The sequence below is a fragment of the Opisthocomus hoazin genome, chromosome 9 (genome assembly GCF_030867145.1).
Source record: "Opisthocomus hoazin isolate bOpiHoa1 chromosome 9, bOpiHoa1.hap1, whole genome shotgun sequence".
In the NCBI taxonomy this organism is placed as follows: Eukaryota; Metazoa; Chordata; class Aves; order Opisthocomiformes; family Opisthocomidae; genus Opisthocomus; species Opisthocomus hoazin.
The window spans coordinates 5,714,927-5,741,288 of NC_134422.1; the positions used below are offsets into that span (position 1 = coordinate 5,714,927).

Consider the following 26,362-nt stretch of genomic DNA (forward strand, 5'->3'; position numbering starts at 1 on the left):
GAAGCAAAAGCCACCATTCGGGGGTGCGAAGCGAGGACCCGACGCCAGCCAGGAGCCCGCCGCCCGCTCAGAGGCCCTGCGGGAAGCAGCCTCACCTGCAGCCGCGCTCGCCAGCGCTGCTCTGGGTGCCGGCCCTCTGCCCTCAGGCAGGAGCACGCAGCTCGGCGGGGGGTTAACCTTTTTTTCTTTTTGCTGACTCACCCGCCCTGCCGCCCAAGCCTTCCCGAACTTCGCCTTTAAGAATTAAAAAAAAAAAATTACCTCAGGGATCTTGAAAAACAATCAAGCCGAGCCCCCCCCCCCAAGCCAAAGCAAGGCGGGAGAACTGAGGGAGCGGCGGCTTCGCGCCTGGCGCTCGGCGGCGGGGGCGGGGCGGCGGGGGCGGGGCGGGGCCGGGGGGGCGGAGCGCGGCGCTCCCGGCCGCCGGCGCCCGGCGCTGCCCGCTGGCGGCGCGAGGCGAGCCCAGCCGCGCTCCGCGTTGAAAAGTGACGGCGCGGCGGCGGCTCGCGCACAGCCCCCGCGCGATCGGCGGTGACGGTGCCGCCGCCTCAGCGCTCCGCACCGGCCCGGCGGGCGGGCGGGCTCCTTCCGCCGCGATGTCCGCGCTCCTCCTGGCCCTGGCGACGCTCTGGGGATTACCGCCCGTCGCCGAGGCGCTGGCAGCCCGCGGAGGTAAGGCGCCGGTCCGCCCGCCCGCTCAACTTTCCGCCTCTACCGGGCTTCTTCCACGGGAAGTTTTGCGGAGCTTTGCGCGCTTCCCTGTCCCTCCGCGCCCGGGGGCAGCGGCTCTCGGCGGAGCGGGTAGCGGGCGAGCCCTGCGGGGGGGACACCCCCCCCTCCCGCACCCCCGGTGCCCCGGTTTGGGCGCCCCGGCCCCGTGCGGCAGCGGCGCGGATGGCGGGGTCCGGCCCGCCCTGAGCGGGGAAGCGCCGGCGGCGGAGCCGGCCGCGGGGACGCGGCTTTTTCACCGGCGTTTCAAAAGTTCCTGCCTTTAATTTGGCGGAGTTGCCAGCCGCTTCGCGCCGGGTCTCTGGGCAGCGGGCGGCTGCGGAGCCGGGGAGGGGATGGGGGGGAGCTGGGGACCCCTCAGCCTGGGGTGGGGGGGGTCAGAAGTTGCGACTCTTCTCCGAAGTCTCGGGTGGGAGCGGGCGGCGGTCGTCCCGCCGGAGCCAGCCTCGGGGTTTCTGGTCGCGTTTCGTACCGTTACCAGCCTGCTCTGACCCTCCTGGGGGACGGCTGGGGGTTTGCTGAGGTACGGGCCGAGCCCTCCGCCCGTTCCCCCCGGGTGCGGGGCCGGCAGCGTGCTGCCCTCGCTCGGGTTTGCCCACCGCTGGGGGAAACGCCGCTGGGCAGAGAAGAGTCTGTCGGCTGGGTGCGTGAGAGCCGCGGGGCTCCAACCCGCGTGGTCTCCTCCGTGAGACTGCTGCGAGTGGTGATGCGCCCAGCCTGCCAGGGTTCAGCTAGGTTTCAGCAGAAATATAACTCTGTAAAGCACTGAATTCTCACTGTTAGGCATCCGGCTCCTCTCCGTCACGTACGCGCTGCCTACTAAATTGTTTACTAACTGCTTACAACTCGTTTGGGTGAGCGCGGGTAGTCAGTCGGGGGCACAGATTTCTGCTTCAGCCGAGCTGCCGAGCCTCTCCGGTCGCTTTCCCACCTAGCTATCAATAATGCATAGGTGATTCATGCCGTAAAAATGAGAAATAACTACCTAGCAAAGAGGAAAGTGTTGCTGCAGCATCACAAACTTGCGTGTTTAAAAGGCTGCGTCATAAGGTACGAGGGTATTGCAAAGAAACGAGGGTAGTATTCAACGTGATGGCATCTGAACAGCCAGATGGGAAAGGTTCTGAGAAAATCTTTCAGTTTTATGAAGGGTACATATGCTTTTACTTTGATACATGAAGATTCGTGGTCGTGATAGTGCTTGTTTGATGGGAAATATTTCAAGAACTTTCCGCAGTATTCACAAAAAATGGTCAGATTGCACTTCGGCAGCTGTAGCGTGCATCAGATCTTATGAATAAAAATCAAACTTCCAAACGTTTTGTGGAATTGTTCTGGAAACTGATTTGTCACTCTGTCTTCCTTGATGGAGATAAGCAAGTGCCAATTATTCATGAATATTAATTTCCAGTGTTTAAATTTTGCTTCATTTTCCCTTTGTTTTGTTTTCATAGTTACCTTGCTCTGATTCAGTGTTTCACACACAAAAAAGTGCTGTCAGCTTGCATTAGAATCAATCCCATCTTAAAAGGCAACATCCTTGTAAATCATACCAGCCCAAAAAGTGGGATAAATCAAATTTACTTAGAATCAACTAACTCATCATATCATAATGTCATGTCTTATCAAAACCGAGTGGAGTACAGATTAGGACTTAAAAGGCATTTTGTTTTAAAAAATGTCAAGTGGTCTCAGCCTAAAAGGGATTCAGGATGAGGCATCCAGAGAGAGAATTACATTTGCACATCAGATAAAGTTTATGATACACTGCAAAAATTACTGACCATACCAAGCTGATTTTCCTTTATAGGAGGAAATTCTGAGTCACTGGAGCATGCGAAGCTTAATGTGTGTGAAAGGCACTGAAATTTGGAATGCACTGAGGCTCACCATTGGTAATAAGAGAATTGGGAAAATGTCACAGGTCGTGTTAATAGCAGTGTTGTGGTAGCCATGGTAATATAAAATATTAGTGTGGTGCTGTAGGGAGAGGTAACACCTCCTGTTAGACCAGTGGATAACATCGGGGGGAGAAAAGAGGTGTGGGTGGAACCCTACCAAAGTTTGAGTTATCTAAACCTTCTCTCTGGGTTTGAAATAGACTGGAAGAAATTCATTGTGTCAGGTCTGTCCTCAGCCAGGTTACGGCTCCTCTAGTTATATATACATATATAACACATTGGGGAGAGAAAATAATATGGAGATGGGGAGCTGGAAATGAGATGATAAAAGGAAGTGGGGAGAAGGGAACCCAGCCAGGAGGGTCATAGCATAAGGGAAAAGTCCTGCAGCTGAGGTTGTGTTGCTTCAGCCATTTCCCTTTTCATGCTTCTCGGTGTCTTCCTGAGGAAGCTCAGGGACCCAGATTCCCTTGCAGTTATCCCAAGGAGTTGCAACTGTTGCAGTAAAGGAGTTTCAGAAGCCTGAGAAAAACCTTGCTAACAGCATGTAGAGCTGAGAGGACCATATTTGTCGCTTGCTCTCTGTGGGGACGTGTGGGAGAACTTCCCAGGTCCTGTCTCCACCTCCTGGGTGCTGGAGCTGGAGGTGCTCTGCAGCTCTGCTGGGTGCTGGAGCTGGAGGTGCTCTGCAGCTCTGCTGGGTGAATTTCTTTCTGTCCAGCCTCGGAGCTCCAACTTGGCTTCATGCCTAGGCTCCTACACCCCTTTTTCTGTCATATTTGTTTGCTTTTTGTGTCTCTGCTGCTGTGGAATGGCATTGCATGAATCCACTGTACTAATTGGCATGATTACCTAGAGGTTATCCAAATTACATAGATTCCCCAGATAACAGGAGCTTTATTTGGCTAATCTTCACAAATGTGCGGTGTTGGCAGTAAAATGTGTATCCACGGTAGTGTCAATGAGTGCATTGCTTGTTATTAATTGACTTGCTGTCTGTGGTGAAGCTGCTAGTGGTTTGTGTTTTGGTTTTGGTGGCAGATCACTGCTGACAGCAGCACTGAAGGGCCACGGACTCTTTCCCGTGTGGTTTTAGCGTTTCGGATCTGTCATTCAAGTGCTGATGTGATGAAACGCCTCATCAGCAATGTCTTGCAAGAGGTCCTCCTGTAGAGATGGACTTTGTACCAAAAGGGATAATGTTGTCAGGGAACTTATGACTCAGGTTCTCTGGGCAATGGCATATCTTGTGTTCAGTAATTTTTTGTGATTTTTTTTTTTAAAGCGGTTTTCAAGAAGGGAAGACAAATTTTTATGGATATTACTCCTTTCCTGAGTCACCAACACTTCCAAAGCTTCTGTCTTATTCCACTTAGCAGGGAATTTATTGTTTTCACAGTGTCCTTTGACCGTATTTAAGTGAAGGCTGCAAACAAATTACTTGGAAATGGAATTTTTGGGTTTAAGGTTCAGGTGATGTGAGTTTGGATTACTCACCCCGGTAGCAGAAACACAAACCAGGTGATATAAATCTGTCTCCTTGTGATGACTGCCGATGGCCTTCATTCCCTGGTAAGGCTGTCACAGCAGGCAATAGCGAATACATCCGGAGCGTTTGCAACTATCTCATTATTAGTAGCTTAATGTTTGAAACTGGGTGTACCAAGCACTGCTGTGCTTCACCAGACTTGAGCTCCAGCCTGGCCATCCGTTGGAAAGTGTTCTTTTAAGAAAAAACAAAACAGAAGCTGTTATTGTGCTGTACTACAGAGGTGTGTGTTCTCATATTTGTTTGTACTGAATGTAGATAACAATATTAGTATCTTGCATGCAAAAGAAACACTTCCAAGGTCACAGTGACGTTGCTATTTATTTATTCCGAAGAACAATATTACTTAAGAATTTACATATCACTGGAGAGGCAAAATTACAGAGGAGGGTGAAGATGTATTGAGGAATTTAGGACAGTAGTTTGAAGGATGTGTAATAAGAGCTAATTAAAGACAGAAATTGTGGGGAGATGTCCATAATTGCAATTTCAGTGGCTGGTTTCATAGGCAATCAGTGATGTCTATATGTCCTCGGATGAGTATGTGATTGCATGCATGACCTCTGACACTTCTGGGGTCTGACCAAACTGTGTGTGTGGCTTTCTGTGAACTGACAGGCATTTTCTTTTTTACCCTGATTGTTATTTGAAGTTCAGAGGTGTTGGAGAGCTTTAGTATAACTAAAGGAGAAGTGGTAGAAACACACAAACTATTTTAAAGGTAAAATGCATTTTAAAATTCAAAACTCGGTGTTTGATGTGAAAAGTCTCTTATGTAAACTTGTTTTGTAGCAAACTTTTTGCTAATTTATCATAGTTTCTGCTGATACTCCCGCAGGTTGAGTAGCTGTCCTCCAAAGACTTGGTGAAAAGTTCGTACTTCACACAGTGGCTCTTCTGAAGTGTTATGTGGCTGCCACTATGTGAATTTGAGCGTATGCCATACCTTATGGTTCATATGAACCCCAGTCTTTCTCCATTTAAAGTAAGTGGCAAAACTCACATTAACTTCAGTCTGAAGCTTGGAAAGTGTGTGTTCCTCTAGCGCCTTGTTACAGGTCCTTTTTATCTGTTGCTTGCAGTTGAAGAAAATAGGTTTCTCTTTATTGTATTGACTGTAAAGGATGTATGTAACTTTAATTTGTGAATTTAGAACTATGGCTATCTTTGGAAATGCTAGTAATGTACATAGTAGAACACTGGTTTTGTTACAGTAACATACTTTAAATCTCAGCATGTTGTTGCTTTTTCCTAGTTTTTCTGTATTAATCTGTTCTTTAATAGTCTTGTTCCTTCAAATGCAATTAAAAAAATTTTGCTTAGGATTTTAATTGCACTTACCAAAAGCATTCTTAATGATTAGCAGCGAAGATGAAAACATTGAAACTTGGCTATTTTTATGCAAGTTATGCAGACTGTTGAGTCTGTGTTTAGTGTGAGTTCGGGCTCAGTGTAGACATTACAGAACTAGGTCCTAAATTTGTGAGTGCAATTAGGAACTAATTGGATTTTTAAAAATATAATTACTCAAATAATGACTGTGCACCTTCTGTCCAACCCACTAGTTTGTTTTTTAATTAAACAAGTTGATTTTTTTCCCTTAAATTCTTTCTGTTGAAAAAATGAAAATACTTGTAAGCATAGTTACATTCTAGCTAGCTAGTCAGTTGTTGACCTTAATGTGAAAAATTCCCAAGATCTGTCAGAACTTCCTAGTGCTGTAAGACAGAATCTTCCTTTTTATGTAGTTGGTTAAGTGAAATAACCAGGAGTCATTACTGTAAAATCAGCTGTCCAGCCCAGCCGTGATCCCTCTGACAGGGCACCTTCGCTTTGTGTGTGCGGGGATGCTCCAGAGCCTCCATGAGTGCTGGGCTGTGTGCAAGCAGGATTGGCCCTCAGTAATGAAATTCTAATAAAACTCAGTCAGTGCCTTTTAATTAGATTTAATGGGATATGGGAAGGATCATTAAAGAGACAAACACATGCTTTTGCCAGTAATATGTTCACTATATTATTAATCTGATTTAATTTGTAAGATCCTTGTAGCAGGAATAAGATCTTTCTGTGTACCTGGAGAGTATTATATGGGTCTATTATATTTCGTTATTATATATGTCACAATCACAGCATGTTAGGGGTTGGAAGGGACCTCTGTGGGTCATCTAGTCCAACCCCTCTGCTGAAGCAGGGTCACCTAGAGCAGGCTGCACAGGTATGTAAATATAGAATTGGAATTGAGCTCTGTGTATGGTGTTCATGACCCCTACCAATCTGAGAATAGGATTAGATGCTAGGAAGAAGGCTGTATGTCTCTTTAGCAACCACATTTTTATTGACCATTTTGTAGTAAATTGCAGTTGTGTATTGATAAGAAAGCATTGCAGTACGTAGAGTGTACTACTGAGGAATACGGCTGTTCAAAGATGATGTAATGACAGTCTGGAAGTGAAGTACAATTGAAGATTTCTGTTTCTGTTCAGTTAGAAATACAGTGTAAGTCTCCGAGATGGAAAAATAGAGGTTACAGTATTACAAGTTCTAGATACATGTTGACTCCTGAAGTGCGCTTTCAACACCCACCAGATGTTCCTAAACGTCTCGCGTGCTGCTTTCTGCTGCGTGGTGGGGCCTTCCAGGGGATCCAAACCGTTGAAACTCAGCTTTGCTTCAGAGATCAGAATGTACCTATTTGATTTTCTTGATAACATCAATGTATTTTGGACTATCTACTGTCTGATTGTCAGCAGGGCACCCGTCTAACTTTTGCACGTCACACTATGGAGTCACTTCTGCTTGGAGTGTAATAGGATAAGTGCTGTAAGATAAATGTTGAGCTTTGAGAACAAGAATATGTGTAATTCTTGAAGGTTTTCACCACCATAGAGCTCTTGTAATAGCGGTTCATAAGCTTCAGTATTGTTTTTCCTTGAATGAACAAAGAAAGCTTGGAGAATGAACAGCTGCAGATTTGGTGTTTAGTGATGTTTTGGAGGGAGGATAGACCACATGCAAGACAAATGCTGATGCAGTGCGTTGCAAATGAAGTATTCTTTCATGTGAGGTGTTCTGTCAAGGAGAAAGACTGCTCTGTTAACACATCCACACACTCCCATGGAACAATAAGATACCCATCCGTCTTTTGTATAATGTTTTATGATTTCAATTTACCTACCTACAAACTAGCAAAAATACTCTTGTCGACAATTTTAAAAATACAATTCTGATATTGTCAAATAGTTTATGCTGCTACTTACACTATTCTTGGGGGCTGGGATACAGTGGAGAGCACTTGGGTCTCCACCTGTAGGTCCCTTGACATGCAGGTGAGTATTTTTCCTCAAACCTACTTCTTCGGAGTAATTTTAAGGTGCTGGAAACACCACAGTGTTACTGTTTTGATACAGCCTTGTTCAAATGTACCTATTTGGAGAAACGTTGTAGTGTTGCGCAGTCATAAAAATACAAGTTAAAATGTTACACTAAGGCAAGAAGATCATGCAAAGTAGCAGTAATTTTCTAGAGGATAAATAGGTTTACCCCAAACACCTGCCTCTTTGCTTGTAAATACTGTGAAGATAAAAGAAGAGAGCACAATGTAAGATCATAGCTAATTGGATGCTTTTTTGCATATGCAAACACACACTGATTTACCCAAAGTGTATTAGTATTTGTGTAAAACTGTGTGCTTATGAAAGTATGTCATTCACCAGTGAAACTTTTTTTTGCTGGAGAAGAACAGTTTTTATTTATCTTTTACTGTGCTAACAAATAGATTAGACCTGAGTCTACACCACTGAAGTCAAGTTTTGCCCTTGGTGGTCACAGGAGCAGGCTCCATGCAAGGTGACTTTGGACCATTTCATTAAAAGTTCACTAAAAAGTCTTAATTAGAGGACCTTTAATTAGATTATATTGTCTGTATTGTCCAGTTGCTTTTTTGCAAGAGAGATTTCTCGCAATGTTTTTATTCCAATACTTGATTTAATTTTACCTGGCTTCCTTATATTAAACCCACTTCTATATTTTCCACATCTAATTTTAAAATATATGGATCAAAGTCTTGATTGCTTTTGGTTTCTCAGTTTGTAATAATCACAGAATCACAGAATAGTAGGGGTTGGAAGGGACCTCTGTGGGTCATCTAGTCCAACCCCCCTGCCGAAGCAGGGTCACCTACAGCAGGCTGCACAGGACCTTGTCCAGGCGGGTCTTGAATATCTCCAGAGAAGGAGACTCCACCACCTCCCTGGGCAGCCTGGGCCAGGGCTCCGTCACCCTCAGAGGGAAGAAGTTCCTCCTCATGTTCAGACGGAACTTCCTGTGCCTCAGTTTGTGCCCATTGCCCCTTGTCCTGTCGCTGGGCACCACTGAAAAGAGCTTGGCCCCATCCTCCTGACACCCACCCTTCAGATATTTGTAGGCACTCCTCTAGAAGAGTAAATTGTTTTTAAGTTTTTAATAAATTGATAATTTTATTTTTTACAAAAAAATGAATTTGTGAAGATGTGTGTAGCCTACTACCTGCAAGTAACTAGGTTTAACTAACCTGGTGACTTGCAGGTAGTAGGCTACACACATCAGGTTAGTTAAACCTAGTTCTGTGTAATATGAAGCTGCTAGTTTTCTAGATGAAGCACTACCCTTTTTTGTTGTGGAAAATTTGTCTTGCTTTTGGTGGGCTTTGATCTGGAAGGAGTGTAAAACTGCTACCTTCTCATGCAGCACGTCGGTTCCCTACGCATCTTTGCAGACTTATCCAGGAATGAGCACACTTCACTTTCTTTTGAGACCTGTCTTGAAATAGCCATTTTCCCAGCAGTGTTTTGTAAAGCATAACCAGGAATGGGTCAAGCCTGTGTGTTTTCCAGTACTGATGCTCATGTACCTGCTGGAGGGAAACTGGCCTTACTTCCAAGTTCATCAGAAACACTTGGTTTAAAATATGCTTATTTTGTGTAAGTGTATTGAAGTAGGTTTTTTTTGAGGGATGTTTGCAGGCAGTGGGAGTTAAGGACTGGAAGCAAGGGAAGAAGGCTGCAAAGCTAAATTCATACCTCTTGGGTCCCACGTTTGAAGCCAAGTGGTTTATTCTTATATTCGGATTACAGAAAGAATGTCGAGCAGCAAATGATTTCTTCGTAGTAGTGTCTCATTATAGTAGTCTTGGGCAAAACACTTGAGGCTGCAATATTAAATAATATACAATGGAGATGAAGCAAGTTGAGACTATGAAAGTGTGAAAGCTAAAGCACTGTCCCATGCCTGCAGCTTGTCGGGTTAAATTGCTTTTACGCCTCTGATAGAAACAAAGCAAGGGTTTGTTGGCGCAGGAGGGAGCTTTGCAGGTAGTGTCTTGGAGGCTAACCTGAGCCGCAGCAGTTAATGGTATGGGCCTGCAATAAGCCGGCTCTGAGAATGTATTGCACGTATATACACGTGTATATAAACCCCTGGATATATAGGGAGAGCCCCGAAATGTACTATTGCTAAGTACAGCAAAGCCAGGAGTACCAGGGGTTTTTTTGAGCAGGCAAAATATTATGCCTTGACCCAAGTGGCCCGTTATCACATTTCTTCAAACTGGAGCAAGCTATTCAGGTCAGCGTGTGCGTCCAGACCCATCTGAATGAATTCCTCGGCTTGCACTTCCCATGTTACATTTCTTTCTCCAGGTTTCGAATGGCTGTGACTTGAACAGAGTTGACAGTACACAATATTACCCATTTACTCTGTAGATTATACTCCTCTGGAGAATTGGTGTCAGCTAATCTGCCACTTCTACGTTTTCACAGAGACCTGCTAACTGCATCTCCAGTTATATCGCAGGAGAGTGCCAGATCTAGGTTTCTATAATTTTCTTATTGATTTCCCCCAGATTTCTAGGCGTGTGTGTCCAGGTCTCCAGCCTTTGTCACTTACTTTGTCCTGTGAATAGTTTTGTTTCTGTGTGGAAATTCTGTCTGTCAGTACCCAAGTTTGGCCACTCCTAGGGCGGTAAGAAGTTTGAAGCAGATGGTTGTCAACAGATGATGATGAAATTCTGAAACACTGCTCAAATACAAACTGTGAGGCTCAGTATTTAAAGCGCATTTGAGCGTAGCAAGCCTGCTTCTATTTCTAATGTCACTGCTACCTTTGCTGTCGAATATTATAGATACAATTCATGTGTTTAGGTGATAACAGATTGTTTCTTTTACGGAAAACAGCAGAACTCCCCTAACCAATTAGCAGTATTCAGTAATGAGTAAAACACTATGAACCATGTTATGATTTTGTGTCAGTGAGAATCATTAAATGCTCCTCAGTGAAACCGCACTGATTTACATTAATTGGTGGCCTGTCTTCTCACAATAGCATCCCACTGTGTCAAAAGTGCCTTGCCAGAAGTTATAATGCAACTAAACTCGCAGTGATTGCCTGTGATTGCCACTCTCTCGTTCACCGGTGCTCTGAAGACAACCTGTGAAAGGCTGCAAAATTGAGGAGAGCTTAATATGTGGTTGTGAATCTTAGAAGTATAACTAAAAGCTTTTGCATAAGTGCTGAAGAGCTAGTAGATACAGCACAACTTGGATTCTGCTTCTCCATCACACTTGCAAATCCAGCAACTCAAAGTAATTAAAGTGCATTATAAAAGACTGTTTATGTGTCTATGAAAAGCATGATGCAAATATGCAAATTTAAGAGAGTGTCTTCTACAAGTCTATATATCTTAATGAAAAATGTCAGAGCGTAATAGATCAACAGTCTGTTTAGCCCCACAGTAGCCATTTTTTTTCTGAAGATAGCTAAGCGTGTCCTTGGTGGTCCTGGGAGGACATTAACGCTGCAGAGTGCTTGCTCTTGAAGCCAGCTAATGACTTTCTCTCTGATTTTGGGGAGGAAATACCTGTCTGTTGAGGATGGGCATCTTGAAGCGGTCACCGCTGCCTGATTGTGTATATATACACAAGTAATTTCCTCTTACTAGTTTTAAAATTTCCCTTTACATTTCATTCCATTTGCTGTCCTGTGGAGTGGAGAAGTTGCCTCACCGAGGTGGAAATCTTTGAATGTTTGTATTTCATGGGACACCTGAGAAGCGTGCGCTGGCCACGGGCTTCGTGTTGGTACTGTGGGCAAACGGAGTGCTAACTCTACTTGATTGTTTCTGATTTCACATTGGCACCTGAAGTAGGATATCTCTTTTTTTTTTTTTTTTTCACAAAAAAAAAAAAAATTCACAGAATCTCATACTTGGGAAAATCTCTTACAACTTCAGGGACCAGGTGCTGTGGAGCTTATCAGAGAGTAACAGCTTTGGAGGATACAGGTGCCTGTTGAATGCTGCTTTCATTTGAGATTGCAGCCTCAAGTAGTGGATAATGGGAACAAAGAAAGTCATGGAGGGATACTGGTTAAATTACAGGATTATTTTATTTGGTAGGGAGCAAGAAAGGGCATGTCCAGTACAAAAAATACCCAACAGCTTCCACAGTGCTTCTGAACCAAAAAGAGCTTGTATTTCTGAATAGGTGAGGAGATAAGCAGCAGGATTTGGCATGTGCAAGCATTGTCTCTTATAAGCCATGGGGAAATCAACCTTCTGTCTTTCTTTCCTGAAAATACAGGAGCCTCCTTGAAGCACTTGCTTTTGGAAATGAATGTATTGGTGAAGAATTCATTCATGGATGATCTGGATCTAATTTTAGAGAAAGGAATGGTAACATGCTGTGGGACTTCAGATCTGCATAGTTGTATTTTACATTCACCTGCCTTATTCTAGACTTAAAGATTTTTTTTTTGTCACTGATAAATAACTGAAGGTTTAAAGCAGCTCATCCCCATAGAAATTACTGCCACGTAAGAAAAAAGTCAGCAGCAGTGTAGTGATATTTTAATAACACAATAATCCCCCCATACTTCAATAATAAAGTTACATGGGCTACAGTTAGCTTTCTTGTCAGCATCTTTCTATTGACACCTTTCTGTCAAAAAGATGAAGTGAAGTGTATACCTAACTCTGTTTTCTCTTCTGTTAAATGTGTTCTGCAAAGCTTTTGTGAAATACAAAGCATACGGACTTTGCAGGTAGTGTTTGCATTTGGGACTTGTGGGGAAATTTATGTGAACTTTGCGCTGTGGAAATCATTGCCCTTTACAGTGACTGGTTATATTAAAAATAAGCACATCCCTCTACTGTATTTTGCAGAGATGTTTAATCTTTACAGCTCTTGGTTTTTAGGAGCAGGAGCATATAATTATCAGTATTCACTGAGTTTTCAAAATTGGCCACTTAGAATGCAGAGATAGACCTACCATTTTTTCTGAGCTGTTAATGTTTAAAACCAGCAGACAAAAACCAAACCCTGGCAAACTAAGGCAGAGTACTTAGCAATTGTGGGCTGAAACTGCATAATAACATAGTCCAAAAGCTCATTAATACTGATCATCTTAATTCTCTCAATAACCTAAACATTGGTTCTAATTAGAAGAAGAATAAAAAGCAGACTAATATGTTCTTAGATATAGAAATCTGATGGACCACAAAACATCCAAAAGGATATCCTTCAAAAGCAGTAAGTAGGAAGTATACATATGAATTTCATTGGCCGGTAACAATATGCGTACCCATAGCTGGGGAGGGGAAAGCACCACTTAAAACATGCATGAGCCCCACTGGTGTAGCAGAAAGTGCACTTCCCAAGGTCAGACCTTCTGCCTCCTCTTTGCAGGCTTTTCTGTTGAAGTGGTTGGGGCAAGCTTTTGCAAAACAGTTATGTTATATTTAATCTTGGAGGAAAATACCTGAATGGTTGGGATGAGGTAAAGCACTGCAAGAAAGACTGAAGTTGGGCTTCAGCTGTGCCCATGCTGGTGGTGGAGGAGGGTTGCTCATGGCCATGTTCTTCAAGTTTATTGCGTGAGCGAGGCAGGCATCAGGAATGGCATTAGTTCTTTGAACTAAGAGAAGTATAAATTTAAATGCGTACTGCTTAAGAAAAAAGGAAACATTTGTATTTTTCAGGGCAGTAGTAAGGGTTACAGAGCGGGGAAGAAAGTTTCTATCCTTTTTCCTTCCCTCTGTGCCCTTAGTAACCCTTTGATTGCCAGATAATCTGACCTGAGAGCCAGAAATGCCCTCTGTGCTGGAGGTGGCGGTGCAGGTGATGCTGGGCACGGAGCGTGGTGTTAGGGGTGCACCTCGGTGACCTGCCTGCCTGGGCCCAATCCTGGCTTCTGCCCCAAGCAGGGTACCTTCTCTTCACACCTCTTTACCTTCCAGAGCCAGGCAATCAACTTCGATTTTGGACTTGATAACCTTAAAGGTCCTTTTCCAACCTATAAGATTCTATGATTTATGTTGGCTTTGAACCAAATAATGAGTAAAACAGGGAGGGGAACCTGAGCAGACCTCGGGCATGGCAATGTTGCCTTTGGGGATGAGGTTGCTCTTTCCATGCTTGCATCGGGTGGGTGATGCTAAAGCTTGAGACCACTCTTAAATTTCAGTGGCAGAGATTTGGAGATAACTGGCTTGGAATAGCCTGGGGAGGAGGAAATATGTCCCAGAAAAGGCAAAGATATTGCTGGAGAGGGAAAACCCGAGGGATTTCCTTCCCTGAGCGCTTGCAGCTGGGCTCTGCCTGGTATGGAGGAACAAAAAGAAAGGCTCCATCAATCTTCTGCTTATTAAATTGGCATGGCTAATATATTTTGCTAAAAAGTGTTCATCATGCTGTTTAAAACAACCAGGTTAGAAATCTACCGACAATAAATGAAGATTTATTGTTTTAGGTGTCGTTGGGGCACCTAATACAGGTTTGGAATACTAACTGGAATTTGTGAAAGGGAAAAAAAAATGTCCTGGTGCCATTTAATTAACTATCTGGCCAATATTTCTCCCTTTTTATTGAAAAATCTGTAAGTTGCAGTTGGCTTCAAGTGTGCTCATGTACAACTCTGCCAACAGTTAGCAAATAAACACATTAAAATATAGAAAGCCTTGTACAGGTCCATGTGTAATAGATAAATCATACCTTTAACTGCAGAGCAAACCAGAATATCGTAATTGCCTTTTGTAATTAAAAATCAGTGATTAGAAAAAAATAGCATTTATTGTATGAGCGTGGTAGGAATATCTCTTGGTGAGTCTGTGTGGGATAACTAAGAGATCAGGGCAAATATGAGCAGTGTTTCCCTTTAAATTTAAGGCATGCTAGTAGCCTGATGTAAATAACTTATTTTATGCCAGTAACAATGCACAGGGATTTTTATTACTTATTCTCTCTATTAGGTTATTATTTTAAGTGACACTGTAAGCTGTGGTCAAAATACAGGAGCTGCAAGTCTTAAAATTTCTGTAAGAGTTTGAATCAAGTTTGTGGATTAATGCCTTACATGTTTTAATGAAGAAAAAAAAATACGGAGTATGTTGGTTTTTTTAGAGACCCAAATTAAATAAACTTTCATGTAATTTGACCAAGCAATCTTGAGAGAGAACAGTACAAATTGTGAGTCTAACTCTCTCTAGGATGCCCCCGAAGTTTAAACTGGAAGTTTCGGTGCTTTGCTGGTGGTGGTCCCTCTCCTGACTTCCCTTGGGCGTGCAGCCCCGCCAACTCCAGGGCTGCTGCAGCTCCCTGCCCCGTATGGAGGTTGGACCCACTGTTTGGGGAACTGCTAGCCTGAAAGGAAAATTCTGGATTTGTCACTTGAGGTCAAAGGACTGGCATTAAATTAATAGTTTGGGTTTTAGCTTAAAATGCTGCAGACAGCATTTTATGGGCACAGAACGTGTAAAGCTCAGCTTTTCTGTAACATCTACCAAAGGGGGCAAATCTAGCCTGTCTGGTGACACATTAATGCCACATCAAGCGGCTGTGTTTTGGGGAGGTGGAGACCAAGCCTGGAAGAGTTGAAAAGACAACTAAAAGAAATCTGAAACTACTGAGCTGGAGCTCTTGCAGTTTGTCTGGTCAGGCTTCCAGTGGTAGCTCTCAGGTTGAAAGGTTAATGACTCCTTTACTAAGCAGTGCAGTTTTCTTTCATTTTTCATTTATAATTATCTCCAATCCTTTAAAAAATAAAAGGCCCTTCCAAAATGTATTGTACTTAAGTGTTATTGCTGTCAATTAAAGTTATTAAATTACAGATCTTTAAAAGTGAAATTCAAGTACGTATGAATATATTCAGTTTCTGCGTAGCCACTCTGATAGAAATGACATGTATCTTATCAAGGCAGCTCTGGACATCAGCAGATGTTTCTGTCTACGGATTGAAATGTTCATTTGAACATTCATTCATTTTGTGGGGTTTCTGGGGGAAGGACCGACACCAAAGGAAGAGCCTGAAGGATGGCAGAGTAGGGGCATGGAGCGGATCCAGCTGCAAAATTAGCCAGGGGTTAGGAGCTGCTTAGTGTGAGAGCTGGAGAAAGTTAGGGTGAGCAGATGAGATGGTGATGCCTTGTATGTAGGGGTAATAAAAGATAAGAGGAGACACATCCTTAGCCCTGGTTAGAGGGGTGATGAGGAGGAAAGAGGAATTGCCAGTAACTTTCAAATCGTAGGCCTGAGAGACTGAAATACTGGTGGTGGCTTCAGGGAATGGAAGATGATGAGGGCAAAAGCCAAATTTTTTGCAGCCGTTTGATGTGGTATTTGTGTTCGTGCTCCTTTGCGAATTCCTTAAATTAGCAATTTCACTTTTCTGCAAGTCTGCTGTACTTTGACTTGTAACTGAATTAAGTCCCATTATAAATGACATCTTTCCAACAGTCGGAATACAGGTTAGTGCTCCCAAGAGGGGTGCTTTAATGAGGTTGTTGCTATGACAGCTCAGCTTCAGGCTGCACACGTGCCACTTCGAAATACCCTCTCTCCCCTCAAATATTACAGCAACTTCTGTGAGAGTATTTTAAAACTTCCCTTTTAGCTGAATTTACAACCAGCACTTTGTATTTCTGTTCTCCCAGTAATGCAGCTGAGGCTTTGACAGTCCGCAATGTTTATTTCTGCTTTTATTTCTGAAGTGTTAATAGTAATGCATGGTTTGAAAAGTTGAAGAGACAACAAGGTGTTAACTCTATGGTGATTTCAAAGGATGCTCTATGAATTAAGTCAACACATTTACAGAAAGAACAGGCACATAGACTACAGTGTTTAGTGGTAATGTATGGGGCCTGTCTGTCTTAAATTCACATCGGAGAACTTCTCAAGGGATGGAAATAGTTCATTACACACTGTGGCAACTGGTAGGAATCCAGGCCTCCCCATTACAGTGCTGGTGGGTAGGTGGGTGCTGTGAATTGCCACTTCAGAGGAGCTGGCTGGGTTCTGTGGCTATGCTGTATAAAGTCTCTTGATCTCAAAGATGTTAAATCACATAGTGGCATCTTTCAGAGGACTTTCAGTGTGAGTATGGTGTTTACCTCTTGGTAAACTGCTGTGGAAGCCAGCAGTCAGGGTTTGCTTCTGCTGCCTGCAGTGAAAAAGGTGTCGGCCTTCGGGATGCCTGGGCAGGCACTGTGGTTGTATTTGCTTTACTACTGCTGCCTGTCTGAGCCGTGTAGGCTCCCTGGGTAGGAGAGGAAGAAGCCTTTCCTTGGAAACAGGTTCACCCTATCTCTGCCTTTCTCCACTGGCTCTGTCCTTGTCTAATATCAACTTTTGTGTGGTTAAATATGGGTAACGTAGTTCCAGTCACAAGGCTTTGAACCTCAATACAGTCCAGAATAATGTTGATACTAGTATCTGTGTTATTACATGCAAACGTTGGTGCCAGCCTTTAGGAAGGGTGGTGGCAGAGTAAGCAGTCACTAGAATATTTCTCTGTTGCTTGTTTATGAAATAGCAAAATGTCATGCTTAAATGCGGATGAGCAGCTCTGAAATGTATTTGTGCTGCCTCGGAGTTTTCCCATTGCTTTGTAGGCTTGGGTTACTATTTGTTGTTCAATCTCCTCTACCTTCCAGGCTTTGAAAGTGAGTCTTTAAATGTAAGATTTCGACATACAGAAAGGAGTCATATTCAAATCTGACATGACTTATATAAATACTGCCTTAAACCTTGGCCTGGATGAAAAGGTTTATTGCCTTTCCATAGGTGTTCTGTTTTCTTGTGTGCTTAGCTGTGAATTGCTGCAGTCGCTTCTCATCTGACATGTGCCTCTATGCACCGGTGGGTGCTCTGCCACCTCAGTACCTCTTGGGAACAAACTTCTTTATCGCTGCTCATCTCAGTGAAATTAAACCCAGGGAGATGCTGAGGAGCTATGTATTCAACCCCAGAAAGCTTTGCCTTTTTGAAGTTAATTGGCTTAAAAGATTTTTTTTGTTTACTGCTGCTTTAGAAAAAATGCACTGTAAAGATCTAGATTTATTTTTTTTGAGTATTTTATTGTAAGCCAAAATACCTTGGTACTAAAGAGTAAAAAGGCTGGCTATATAAATCAATGCTTCATTGTATTTATTATGCTATTTACTAGGCCTCCAAGTATACTAAATTTTTATAAATGCAAAATCATTCAGCTGTATCCAAATTGGTTCAAAAGATGCTGATGAGAACATTTAAGGCTGTTGCAGGTTCTGATAATACTGTTTGCCGTAAGTGTGCTTGCCCCAGTTTCCTGCTATGACTGAACTGAAAGAGTAATTTCTGTGTAACTTTAATGACCAGTAAATAGGTTCACACATTCCGCACATTATATTCTTTTTACTGTTCTGTTTGGCTCGCTTGGCCATTAGTGCCACTTATTCCCTGATCATAATTTTGTCCTCTTTGGAAAGAAGGTGAGATGGAGATTAGCAGGTGTCTCACCCCCAAAAAAAGCCACCAGGAAAAGCAAACCCAGCACCCAGGATACGCTGACAAAAGGAGACCAGATGCAGAGTGAAAGGCACATGGTACGGATTCTGGCTTCTCGCTACAAAGATTGCTACAAGAACAGAAAACACGCTGTGATTTATTCTCGTGGCAAAAAACTGCAAATGGAACAAGAAGTACAGAAATCTCAATATGTTGTTGCTAATACAATTTACATTTAGAACAGTGTGTCCTCCTTCACCATTATGGTCTGTTTAAACATAGCTGAATTAAACTAGTCTATAGGCAGAGCTTCTTGCACTGCAGTCAGAACTTTCACTAAATGAACATCTAACAATTTAATGGTAATTATAAAGCTTCTCAAAAAAATTTCCCTTGTATTATATTTGTTCAGTAGTTATCTCCATGTATAATAATATCAAATTATTATGCTGTCTCTCAAAGTTGTAAATCGTATCATTTTTACACAGACCAGAAAATGACTTGCACTTAGATATGTTTATCTGTATATATATGGTGGATTTTAAATTGAACAGTTCCAGACATAATTTTCTTAATATTGGTTAATCCATCTTTAATTAAAATGTTAATTGCTAATCCAGATACTACACATAGAAAAATCAGCCTACAGTGAACTGTGCCTTATTTGCACAAGGATGAAAAACGTGCAATTACATGGCAATCTGCTCCTCAGAATTGCCATGTAGTCATCTTTCATCTGTGATAAGCAACTCAAACCATATTGTTGAGTCACTGTAGTGATTGTTTACCCCCAGAAAAAGGGCAGGAAGAGTTAATTCAGTGCTAGCAAAAATTCCCAGTTGGGCCAAAGTAGGGCCCGAAATACTCTTTTTTTAGGGCCATTGTTGCACAGAATGGGTTTGCCAGTGCTCCCTGCGGCCGAAGTTGCCCATGACAGTTCCTCAGCTAGAAAGCACTGCTGAAATCATGTCTCCTGCATAGCCCCGAACAAAACTCCCTCTGTGTCTGAGCAGCGTATTTCAGCAGTCAGACCCAGGCAATCTCGTTTTCCAGCCAAGGGTTACAGAAGGTAAAGCTAGCTAGCTGAAGGTTGTGCTTGTTGTGTAAAAAGTGCATTAAGGCTGCTAATTTGCTTTGGAGGACTGCGATGAGGAAGACTCACTTTTGCTTTTCATCACTGAGATGAAGCCTGTGTGCAGCTCAGTTCACTGATACTTTATTTTCCTTTTTTATAATGCGCTGCACAGAGTTAAGCAAGTGGAGTTACAGCATTTCACACTTAGCAAGTAATAACCCAGAGATTCCCTGTGCAAAGTCACATGTGTAACTGCGGCCAGTCAGTCTTTGGGGGGGGCTTGAACTAGATGGTCTTGCTAACAGAAGGTAATTGCAATCCTAGTGGCTGAAAATTGGTTGTTCTCGTGAAATATTAGGAAGTACTTCATTGTGGAATGGAATGACAGACAGTGGTTTGTACCTCCAAAGTCAGTTCATTCAGATCTTTTTTTCTTGTACATTTCTTTTTTTATCTGTCATTAATGGCCCTACTAGGGACAATACAATTTAAACATGTTTCATGCAACTTTTTCAGAGTAGCCATATTCAAATCACAAACTCTTCAAATCACACACGATTTTTCAGTCAAAGCCATATATTAAATGAGGAAAATAGGGACTTGCCTATAGAGTGCCATCTGTTGCTTTTTATTTAATTAGAAAATAATTTTCATAAATCTGTCTTACTTATACAGAATGTATACTAATGGATAGGCCTTTAAAAATATCCTCATTTTTTTCCCAAAATCTGAGAGGAAAAACATTTCTCCAAAATACATGTGAAATAATAACTACCACTAAGTATTATTTAACGAAAAGCATGTCTCTTAATTCCAGAAGTTTTAGCAATCTGTTCCTATTTGGGGTTTGTCTGAATTTCATAGGAAAGGCTCGAGCTTTTGGGTTTCGATGTGCTTTTTTCATCAAAGGAGGTCACCTCTTCACCTTTCTTTTAATCTTTCCTCCCTTTCATTCCCCTTATTCCAGTGTTCTTTCCGACTTGTGAAAGTCACTTAATCTCTGTTTGAAACTCTACCTGATTTGCTCCAGCAGCACGGTTTCTCTTAGCGAGTTCATCCAGATGGATAAAGAGGAAGATGCCTTTGACATCTCTGCTGTACCAGGAAGATGCAGCCGTTCCTTGGCTAAGAGCTACAAAAGAGAGGTTATTTTAGGAAGGGTGTGGGTTTGTATGTGTTGCTTTGGCTTGGCTTACAGTCACTCTGGCTGAGGTGTGTTTGAATATCTGCTATGGTGCATCAGTAATATTGCTGTTTGTAACTTTTTTCAGGCAAAAAAAACTGGCTGCTGCCACTGGGAGAGGGAGTCTGCCTGCCCACATGGAAGTTGTGTTAGTTATGGTTCCTTACAAGGTCAGAATTAATCTAGGAAAAGTCCAAGTTGCCCCACTTTTTCCAAGGTGAGGTGGTGTTTCTGAGCTGTGCTGCTTGGCCAGGCCTCTCCAGGTCTCTCTGGAAACTTCTCCAGCATAGCTTGTGCCAGTTGGCCTGTCCAGGCAAGCCCAAAGCTACACTCCTGGGGGAAGCTCTCCTCTCTCCCTTTGCCAAGTCCTCAAACTGTCTCTAGTAATAACTGAAGTTGTGCTAGCTGGTGAAAACATGCCATCCCACCACGTGGTAGCCCTATTTCTTTGCCCTGCTTGAGAGTTGACCTTCACCATGGTCTCCTAAGGTCTGGTCTGCTGAACACAGACAGGCGGATGGGGCTCTAGAGCAAGGTCACTTGTGCCTTAGTTATATTCTTTCCTTTTGTTCTTAGCTAGACAGAGCAGATTAAGAACTACTACCTTTTCCTCTTGCATTGTAGGCTAGGACTAACAAAAACTGAAGACAAAGCTGCGATTACAGCTCTCATCTGAGAGAATGGGGTGAGTGATAGGGTTCAGGATTGGTGACTAATAGACATATAAAACTGATCTTCACAAGATATTCCCAGAGTCCTTATTCAGTGAATAATCTTACAAGTGAGGGGGTTACATAACAATCGCATTCTCAAGAATACGACCTTTTTTGCTTAATTTGCCTCTGTAAGATGATTTTTCTTGAACTTGCAAAATTGAGTTCCTCCCAAAGTAGAGGATCGGTTACCAAAACAATATCAAATGTATATTAGATGTATGTTGAGTCAAGGGTTGTCTGGTGTAGGAAAAAGGATGCACTGAGGAAGACAGCATGCAGATAAATCAAAGTTTCTCTTCCAAACAGATCAGGACACCCACTTCATGAACCTGAGGAACTACCAGGCTTCAAATGTCACCTATTAATGGGTGATTAAGTGGGAGGGGGAGTGCAGAGGTGAACCCACTGGAAGACAGTTTGATTAGGTGTTTTAACAAAAAAGACTTCTGTTAGCATGATAAAAGGGAAGGATGGGAGGTCTGACTCAGGAGCTTTTAGTGGGTAAAGTGGCCAGAAGAGCCCTTAAGTTTTGAAGCAAAAAAAGATTAGGATGGGGTAGGTAGTTCTGGGGAAGAAAAGGACAAATGGAAAGTGGGAGATGACCTTAATTTCTCGAGAATGTCTTCTTTTTGCTTCCTTGTTCTACATAAGCAGATTCACTCTGGGTCTGTACAGCTCGCATTTATCTTGGAATAACCATTCCCAGAGCTTCAACCTTTTTACTGAACTACCTTTAAAAAAAGCTCTAAGTGAACGTTTAACAACCCCTCTCCTCCAATAAAGATTGTTCAATAAAATCATAACTATGTATTTCTTGGCCCAAATCCATGTATCTAATTCTGCATAGATGCAGGGCAAAACCTGCTGAGAGACTAAGAGGATATCCACCAGATTTACTCGTTTGGTTTTTCTTTGCTTATTTTATCTCTGCCTACCCCCCTCCCCCCCTGTTTTCCTTTGAACACTTTTGGTGCAGCAGAAGTTTGAGACAGTATTGGGGTGTCTGGTGCATGAGCTATATCTTCACATCTTCTCGCTGTATGTATTTTAAATCAGCTTTAAAAAGGATCCCTTTCTAATACAACACCGGTAGTTTTAGGATTGGGAAGCTCTGTGTGAACAAAACCCCATCACTTATTTACTGTCATGCAGTTAGTTGCCTCTGGACCAGTCTGCTGTGGGGCTGTGTTGATGCACCTCTTCTGTCCCATGTGGTTCCCTTTGTGGTTAGCCATTTATTTCCCATTATAATCTTTAAAATCCTGCTAGCTTTGTATTTCATATGCTGTGCTTGTCACCATCAATTTTGAATTGCCTTGCTAAGTAAGCACAACCCTTGTTTTGCTCAGGCAACACCTTCAGACCTAAAACTGTGAGTGCAGTTGTAGAAAATCATATGGGGGGGGGAAAGTCTCCCTTTAAAAATGCATCTAATAACTGTGTTCGTGTTTCTTCAGTGGCACAGCAATAACTTCTAAGTGCCTTCCCACTGTGGTGATTTTTAGTTCACTTTCAAAAATCCAGCTTATTGAAAATGTCACTATTAATAGCCTTCTGGTGGTACAATAAAAGATAATTCAATAGGATACCCCACTTAAGCAGGATACCTTGTTTACATTGGGTTTCTGCCCAGCAGCTGCTTATGCTAAAGTTCTACAAATAATACAGGAATTAATCAAGGTGTAACCATGGGGACAATGCAAGTGTAGTCACCATAATGTGACCTGTAAAGGCAAATTACACAATTCATCTGCAATTTGGTATGATCATAGGTGATAAGCTACCGATTTCTTGACTGCCTTGGGGATATGGTAGGGCTGTTGTTGCTGATGCTTCCCAGAAGAGTTGAAAAAAATGTAAAACCAGTATTTATTGACTTAGGGGTCCATTTTTCTTAACAGTGTGTCCATAAGGTGTGAAATTGGGTACCAGATATGTACCTATACAGCAGCATAAGGATGTTTCTGGGTGCAAATCGCATGGTAACTTGTGCATGTTTTCTGAGTAGAAAGTGCAGGGAAAAACAAATGGTCAGTATTGGTGAGAATAAAGTCATTTAATTGGATTTTTTGTATGTATTTTTAGCTTGCAAGATAATTGCCTCATTATGGGTGGTAGGTTCTGATTTCATTATATCAATGTTTACCAGAACTACATGCAGTTCCCGGAAAGATGTAACCAGTCACAGGAACCCTTTGGATGCTCAGAAATGGCTATTAAGAAAGGAATAGTTCAAATACATAAAGATGGGATGTCTAGCAAAACAGCCATTTTTTGGGGGGGGGAGGGGGGCGAGAATCGTTATGTTATTATGTTAAATTAATAGTACTATTTCTATTAACTTGGTCCTACATTTAGAGCTCATGAGGACACCCATGGGAATAGGTGAATTAGTTTATTTTAATTGCATTATTGAATTTGATTGTTTAAATTGGCTTTCTATTTTTTTATATGCAGCCATTTCTTTAGCTGAAAACACTTTCTGATTTGGATTTGTATGTGTGCTTGTTGTGTATGCTCACTACTTTGGTTCTCCTCCAAAGATCTTTTCTTTTTCCTCAGAAAAATAGTGAGAATTAATGTGTTGGCAAAATGCAGCCATGACTTCAGAGAGAGTTGTGAATAATGAATGCGGGATCTTTCTCTTTCACTGCAATGGCAGTAAAACATTAGCCAGCTTTTTATTAAAAATGCTGCATTTGTAATTATGCCCCAGAAAAGAACAATTCAAGTGCAGAAAGCTCTTAGACCCTGATCTGCCAATATATTTTGTGCGAGTGGACAGATGGGGCCAGCTTTGATGTAAACAGTTTTGCGCTGGTTCATTATGTACATGCTGCTGGGTCTGGGTTGAAATGTTCCCGGAGAAGAAACCAAGTTAGCTTTCAGCCAGAGCTAGCTGAGAGACAAACATGGGGGGACACCATGGGGAAAGCTTTCTGACTGTGTGCTCCCTGCACCTTGCAGCAAGAGGTTGTGCAATTCTGCATGCTGTCCTGTGTCAGTCCATGAAACAAACTCATTGGATGTGGCTAATAATTGTTTAAATGTGATTCTGGCAAACCCAGGCAAGAGTTTGGTTTGTGCAGCCTGAGGGAATCCTCCTAAACCATCCTCTTGAAGTTAATGGCAGCTGTGTCGTTGACTTCAAGTGTTCAGTAGGGTGAATTGACTTAAATCAAAGTGATTAGCTCTGATTTAAACCAACAAGCAGAAAACTTTGATTTAAATAATTGATTTTAGTCTTATTGTGAATTTATAGTGTTAGCTGTTTTCTTAGAGACAAATTACTTGTCTGGTGCATCAGTTTAAATGTACTGGTTTGTGACCAAAGAGAAGTTTAGCAGACATATTTTTGGCCAAACAAGGAAAGGCTCCGCTTTCCCCAGTTATGTAGGTCTTTTCCTGACCAGGTCTGTATTGGGTCTTAACTCTATATACGTTTTTAGCTCCTGTTTGAAATGTGAATGGATGAGATTTTATTCGGTGTCTGTTTTCTATTTTGTCTATTCTTGAGTCAAGAATTAGATTTTATATGGCTGTATTTGAAAACTGGATGTGACTCAGCTCTGATTCCGTGCACTTTATTCACCGTTCGGAGTGGGGTTTTGTGGACACTAGAGGGAGTACACATTGTTTCAGGAACTTAACATTTTAGTCCCGTCAAACCAGGATGATCTAATCGGGCAACAACATGTATGATACGGATAGTCAAGTTTGTGTATCTTGGGTCACTTGTCAAGGGGAAAACATGCAAAAGTTAAAGGGTACTTTTTTAAAAAACCTCCTCTAAGGAAAAAAAAGAACTTGTGGCGTTTTCTAGCATGCAGGAGTGGTGCCTTACATTCTCTGGCATAGTTTAAGGTACAAGTCGGGCACAGAGTGGCAAGGCAGTGTAGGCAGATTTCAGGCATGTAGTGTTTTTCAGTCAAAGTTGCTGCATGGCTGGACCTGAGAGGGAGGTGCCGGCAACATCTACCTGCTCTTCTGCCAAGCCGTGGTTTCCCATGGGGGTCAGTGTTTTCCTCGCCCCATCACAGGAAACACCACAGAAACCATAGCATCCAGGCGATACAGATATGAATGGAAAGATTTTTTTCGTGAAATTCCTAAAATATGTAGGTAAATAAAAAGAGAAACTAAAAAAAAGGAAGTAGCGCAGTGCTGTCCACACTTCATCCTACTTTCTGTATGAAGGAAATCAATTGTCTGATTAAAATGAGATTGCTACGATATGAAATATCTTTTGGGCAGGAACATGAAGTTGTTGATACTGCATTAAATTGTGCAAGATGAATGAGGTTAGAGTGCTTGGTGGTGAAGAAATAGAAATATCTCATGTTTTCTGATATATAGTAAGGGTTGGAGCACTGGTACTAATTTTTTTGTCTGTGTTTTCTTCTGTTTAGCCTTTCAACCAATTTTAACTGAGTTCCAATGACTCTGTTCTGGGTTCAGTAATGTTACGTATATTCTGGGGAAATGTATTGGTTAAAATAAGAATATCTTGTCTCAGATGTAATTTTATTGGCTTGTGTTAAAATGCATTGATTTTTTTTTTTGCTGAAATATTTGGGCTTCGAGGTAGATGCATTTGTTCTGGTTAGGAGTGTACTGGAGTCAGTAGAGCTGTTGTGTTTCAGCAAATACATTTCCATTTAAAAGCAAATGTAACATTTGAAAAGATTAAATGGACATTAATTGGTCAAGCATCGTATTTTCAAACAAGCCATTTTTTCTCACATGTAAAACATTATGACACTTGAAAGAATGCTTTCTAATCTTACTCTATTAATCTTGTTTTTAATGTATGTAATTGTAAATCTACTGTGTAATGTGGTGGTTGCCTTACTAAAATATGTGTTTATATTGGTGATTTCTGTCTTAATGCAGAGATAATAAGGTAGGCTGACTAATGCCTATTTAATTTCTCTTACCCCTGCAATGTAATTGAAGTGAGCTGTGAACCCAACATCTTTAACCTATCATCGAACAGGAGCCTTCAAGCTTCTAGTCTGAAGCAGTGCTATCAACATCGTCCTTGATAGCAGGTAATCACTTGCACCTATTGATTTGACACGGATTTCCATCACTTCTGCCAAGTGTGCTGTAACCCCTCCAAAGCCTCTGCTAGTCTGAAGTTATTGTTTTCTCTTCTGTCTCCTTTTCTGCATTTGAAATGGGGTTCCTTTCTTATCTTGCATGGTGAAGAATAAACAGTAATGTTTTAAAGCTTTACAAAGTTCTAGAGCCTTCTGGCACTGCTGGGAGTCAGAAACTTTGTTGTTAGTACACAGAGTGAAATTCACTCGGGCCAGCACTGGAAACCAGATACCCCTTGCATAACAAACTACCACCTTTGAACCAGAATTGAGACCCAATATTGAAGCTCAAACCAATGACTGTATGGCTTTTTTCC

General features: G+C 42.2%; 1 protein-coding gene across 2 annotated transcripts in view; it reads left to right on the plus strand.

Annotated features, from left to right (window-relative positions):
- The first annotated feature begins 541 nt into the window (after positions 1-541).
- The window catches only part of LRP1B (LDL receptor related protein 1B), a 760,762-nt gene continuing 734,941 nt past the window's right edge, over positions 542-26,362 (plus strand). For both annotated transcript variants that reach the window (XM_075430359.1, XM_075430360.1), the window contains exon 1: positions 542-672. In XM_075430359.1, the coding sequence (XP_075286474.1) occupies positions 597-672 (76 nt within the window). In that variant the 5' untranslated portion in view covers positions 542-596. The remainder of the gene's footprint in view (positions 673-26,362) is intronic.